At 43.4% G+C, this 5,698-nt stretch overlaps 1 protein-coding gene across 1 annotated transcript in view; it reads left to right on the forward strand.

Moving 5' to 3' along the window:
* Positions 1–5,698, forward strand: part of LOC109465171 (E3 UFM1-protein ligase 1-like) — a 24,649-nt gene that overhangs the window by 7,547 nt on the left and 11,404 nt on the right. The window contains exon 9 of the mRNA XM_019762317.1: positions 399–562. Coding sequence (XP_019617876.1) covers positions 399–562 — 164 coding nt within the window. The remainder of the gene's footprint in view (positions 1–398; positions 563–5,698) is intronic.

Genomic DNA, 5,698 nt, shown 5'->3' on the forward strand with positions numbered 1-5,698 from the left:
GGTGGACTGTCCCATCTTAACAGCGGGAAAAAGCAAACAACTGAAACTCTGCAAATATATGTGTTTAAAATTGTCACCCCCCCCCCATTTAAAATAATTTTGCTCAAACGCCTGCATGTTGTGTCAAAGTGTAATCCTACTATACGACCAACAAGTTTCATATGATGTACATATACTTGATAAGATTTGAAAAAATCTGAGTTATTGCAAGTGAACCCAACCAAAAGTACCGACTGCCACATTCATCACAGCATGTTGACGACTCACGAAGAAAATGAATGCATGGCAAAACCCATGTTGGAAAGAAGGCATGAAAAAAATGCCCCGATGTTTGTACAGTTGATACCGCATCCGCCGACCTTTCCTAGCGAGTGCCTTTGCGCGTCACTCCTCTGTAGGCTGGAGTCCGGCCTTGTTAGCTTTGGTCCGCTCCCCAAGATCCGCTACCCAGCCAACTTGGATAGCGGATCTTGGGGAGCGCACTAACAAGACTGTACTCCAGGCTAAGCCAGATGTACTGCTAGTCCCTGACAGCTTTGACAGTGACACCTTACGAAGTGATGTGAGGGGTCTTCGGAACTAAGGTGTCATAGTCACGATGTACAAGCGGGAAATATCACATAAGGATATGAAAGTTAGCTTAAGGTCTCACAGAACCTCTAAAAATGTAAGAATTCGAACCTGTTTTGCCCTCACATTCCTGCGCTTTACTGTACGGCATCGTACTTGAACTTATTCTGGAGTCACAATTCTAAGCCGGGGCCCGACCGGGCTGTTTGAATGAACGAAAAATAAAGATGCATATCAAGAAGATGCATAAATTATGCTCATGATTATCTGTTAGATGTTTTGTGTGTTTTGTTAATTCTCCTTCATACTTCTGTTCAAAACAATTCAAAACTTTCTGTCTATTCGATGTTAAAGACGAGGTACGGACAAGAAAATTACATTTCTGAAATACACAATTTTGAAGTTCGTAGATCGATTACAAAGATGAGAATTTCTTGCCATAAATTGAATATAGAATTAGGAAGATATAAAAAAATTCCTCGTGACCAGAGGTTTTGTCCATTCTGTCCCAATGATATTGAAGATGAACAACATTTTATTTTGAATTGTACACCATATAACGATAAACGCACAAAGCTGTTCAACCTTCTCTCCGCCTGCTCAACAGAATTTGTTACATTTCATGCTATAGATAAATTTAAGTTCATCCTAGAAGGCAATAACCCTTACTGTGTACAAATAGGTAAATATATCAAAGAATGTTTAGACCTTAGAACAAGTAGTATTAGTTGACCCACCTATTGCTCTGTACGTAGGATATTTTCGTTGTACCCATGTATAATTGTCTGCATATCTACATGTCTTTGACCTTACAAAAGTCGCTGTACTTTTTGTTGTGTCAATAAAGTTCTTCTATTATACTTTCCGTTCCCGCAAACTACCCGGTCGGGCCCCGGCTTGGAAATTAGACGGTCACTCTGCTCATGGTTCTATTCTTTAGAGTCAGAAGTCTTTATATGAATGACATCCGCATATTCTCCAGACTATTATTAGTTTTTATTTTTAATAATAAACATTACTTAGTATTTTGATTAGTTTATTGTTACAACCACTGTTCAAGTATATGTTATCTATGTCCCTACTAAAGAAGAAAAGAGGAAGAACTACATATATGTCCATGAACGTACGTACTCAATTGCCTTCGGGAAAAAAATCCATAACCATCTAACTGGTTACAGTTAGCGGTATTTATAAACGACATCTGCATATTATCTAGTATTAGTTTATTTTTCATAGTCACCAGTATGACCACTGTTGTTCATGTATATGTTATCTATGTCCCTATCACTTGTATGTTTCCCATCCATGTCCACGTACTTGCCCTTCGGGAACGAACTTGCAAAAAAAACTTTAATAACCGTCTATAACTTAGTGCCTCTAGTTACAATTTCACACACTACTTTACATGTATATGACATGAGGCTAGAGGATATAATTATGCTTTTGATCGATATCATTTCCAGACACTCTGATGAGCCCAGAAAAAAATTGCTGATGTCGCAAGATTTCCTCAGCGCTTTAAACTCCAACTCATCGTTATTTCTGAGGTCAGGGAGGTGAGATACACGGCCAATATTGTACACCCCGGGGACCGGCCTCCGCAGGCCGGCTTACTCACAAGGTATCACTTTACCCTTTCACGATCCAGCCCGCCGGTCTAAGAATCCAGCTTATATTATTACTAACAGAGTTTGCGCCGCCAGGAGGCATGGGTATCCTGGATAAGCCTCCGCCAGGCCTTCCCGAGGGGGTTTGGATAAAGTAGAATTCGGCAAAAGTTTAGGACGGGGTCATTGGCCAGAAGATAGGGGCTAGGCACGACCGATCGAAGTATTTATAAACGGGCAAATTAACTCATTGGCTATTGTACAAGTACCCAGAACCGTGCTTAGTATTGTTCTATGCCAGAAGGGGTTGTAGGGTCAGGCGCGGTTCTGGATAGTCTCCTCGTATCCAAGAACGTAGGTTTACCTCGTCGATCAGGCACGGTTTTGGATACGCGTAATGGTTGTAGCTGGATAAAGCCCTCGGATTCTGGAAGCTACACCTCTGGCCAATCTGGCCTATTTTGCCAAATGTTACAAATTGTTTTGTGAGTCTGATGGAGACAATGGATGCAGGACGTCGACGTCTGGATATAGGGGAAGAAACTTGTTCATTCATTAGTCCCCAATTAATCCCGAAGTCTGTAGCTGCGGGTGTCCATATGAAACGATTGCTCATTATATACACCAGCGCTCAGTCCTCTTTGGCAAGCTTTCAAGCATACTTGGTAATATTGTTTCTGACAATTCGAAACAGCATTTAGTTCTACGCGGTAGTTTTCTTTATTCGTATGATATCAACTGCAAAATAATGTTAGCCGCACAATATTACATAAAAGAAACAAAACGCTTTTAACTGTGTCTTCTGGGATGGGAGGTTTGTTGCTCACGCGATGTCTCATGTATTTTCAAATGTCTTGTAAAATATTGTTCTTTCATTGTAAAAGTGGCTGCGAGAATATAAGTTGTACTTGTACCTAATTTGAGTTCGCAGTCACTTAGTCCATGTCTTTTCATTTGTAACCATCATTGTGATTCCGAATTAAGTAGATCATTCGATTGGAAAGACTGTACTCACGGTAACCACTGTTGGTCAAAGGAGTGATCATTAGCCACATGTAGGGGAAACTACGCCCCTGTTTCAGTGTCAGCAGATCTTCGGTGGCTACTATTAGTACAGGAGCCAGGGCCTGAAAAATGTGATTTCGTGGCACCCACTTTACAGAAAAGGTTTGACCTTATTTTGTGGTAAAGGGGCCTCTGCCACATCACCCAGTATGATTTTTATGCTCAAATTGTGGTATCACCTTTTTTCTACAAAAGTTGTATCAGTCTATCAATTTTCATGAAAAAACGTTGATATTTAATTTTCTGCCCCTCCCCCTTGAAAATGTGCCTTTTTTCGCTCGTTCTATTCAAGTGTTACACCTTTACGGGCCCATAGAAAAAAAGTGATACCACAATTTGAGCATAAAAATCATACTGGGTGATGTGGCAGAGGCCCCTCTACCACGAAATAAGGTCAAACCTTTTCTGTAAATTGGGTGCCACGAAATCACATTTCTAGGCCTCTTTTAGATATTGGCTCCTGTACTATATGGACACCCGATGGTTAGAGCCCTGCCATCGTAGCATCTTCTTGGAGATTAGAGATCATGGCTGACCCCATGGCCAATATCGCATACAAAACACCCAATTAAGCTTACCCGTGCTACACGTATGCCGGTAGTTCAAAGTCGGTGAATGACTGAGTCACCCTGAGTTAGGGAGTCAGTAGAGAGGGACTCTCTCTATGTTGACCTCCTTGCCCCGAGGAAAGTATAATTGCTGCAGAATCCTCCGCAAATCCGCCTGAAGCGCGTTAATTAAGGCCGATATGATAAAGATAAGATTCGCTTTTACTAGAACAGTCGTCTCAAGATATTGGCTTAGGCACTGAACTTCAACCGTCATCCTACCGACAGAAGTGGATCTCTAGTCTCTTCACTCCTTTATAATTAGCGGACCAACTCGGTCTCCTCCGGCATGTTATCTCTGTCTATTTGACCAAGTTCTACTCTTTCCACCCGCTTCCGAAGCCTGGCAGAGGCTAGCGGTGCTCAGTCATTGATAGCTGTGGTAAGCGAGTGCCGTGTGGAATGTATCGCTGGAAAACGAGTGCCGAGTCAAAATTCAGCTCTGGAATTCCAGTTCTGGCGGAGCTTCAGCACTGGAAAAAAAGCCGTTCAGCACTAGAATTCCTGTGCGGAGTTTCCCTCCGCACAGGGCCCCGAGTGCCGACGCCACTTTCTCCGCGAGTTCCGCACTGGGTGGCCAGTGAGGAACCCGTTACTTCGGTACCCTTGCCTCAGTCATGTCGGTGGTGAAGCTCACTGCTCCGGATCCCCATGGGAGCCGAGCGAAGATGATGATGATGAAGGGTACGGTGAATTCAAACGGCCTGAAGAAAAAAAAAACATTAATTACTACACGAATACAGAGACTTTCAACTGGAAGATCGAGATCAAGGAATCAAAGATTTCAGACTTTCTGGAAGTGTTTTAAATGTTCATGAATTCAGTTGGAACTGTGGAGGGAATTGTATGATGTAATTTATTACCACTTCCTGAATTTCTCCGCGTACTGCCCACTTGCTTTGTACTGGGTCACCGTTAATCTACTAGTATTAGCCTTGACCTCCCTGTCAATCAACAGTCAAAACCACTTCCCACCCTCCGTGCAACTTAACGTCGCTACTCCGACACGAAACACACAAACTCACAAGTCAGCCACCCAAAACAATACTTCCGAAGTGATGTCGAACAACAGCTAGAGTCCCTAATACATGTATTCTAATTTTGCAGTCGGCTCCCTTTCACCACAAGTACTAGCCTCTACCAGGCTTGGGGAGGTGGCTGGAAAGAGTAGAAATCGGCCAAATAGAGAGATAAGCATGCCAAGGGAGTTTGTCCGTTGAGAGAACATTTCGCCGCACCCCAATGTTCTCTTGCAGAGGTCATTGACATTGCTAATCGTCCACGCAAAAAAAAACCCACCGGCCTTTCACCCCCTGACCCGCAGTGGTTTCGCCTTCCATGTGTATACGTACGAACCAAGATGGCGGCGGCCGACTGGGAAGAAGTGAAGCGACTAGCCGCAGATTTTCAGCGCGCACAGCTCAGCAGTTCGGCGCAAAGGTACGGGAACAGTGCTGCGTTACACCTGATAGCTTTCTGCTCTTAACTGTGAAAAAATCGTGAAAGTACTTCGTCCGAGCGCCTCAGAATAATTCGTGAAAGCACGCCGGCGGGGTCAACGTCTGCAAAGTTTTCCATACGATTGCGACATATGGTAGAGTTTGGGTCACTTCCAGTTTCTATTGCATCGCATTTCAAAATACAGCATGTATGCTTGATCCTAATAGAATTACTTTAGGAGAAAACTAGCCTAGGAACTTTGTGTGAGAAGGCTGAAAGCAGCCCCGCCCCCTTAAAAATAGGATGATGCCACCTGTCCCAACCTCCTAGGATCGTTGCCTGTCTAACTATTAGTCGTTTTGAGCCTCCGTACCGTAGCAGGCTTACAGAACTGGGGGTTTGGTGGTC

This window comes from Branchiostoma belcheri, unplaced genomic scaffold, assembly GCF_001625305.1.
Source record: "Branchiostoma belcheri isolate BF01 breed outbred unplaced genomic scaffold, Haploidv18h27 scaffold15, whole genome shotgun sequence".
Classification (NCBI taxonomy): Eukaryota; Metazoa; Chordata; class Leptocardii; order Amphioxiformes; family Branchiostomatidae; genus Branchiostoma; species Branchiostoma belcheri.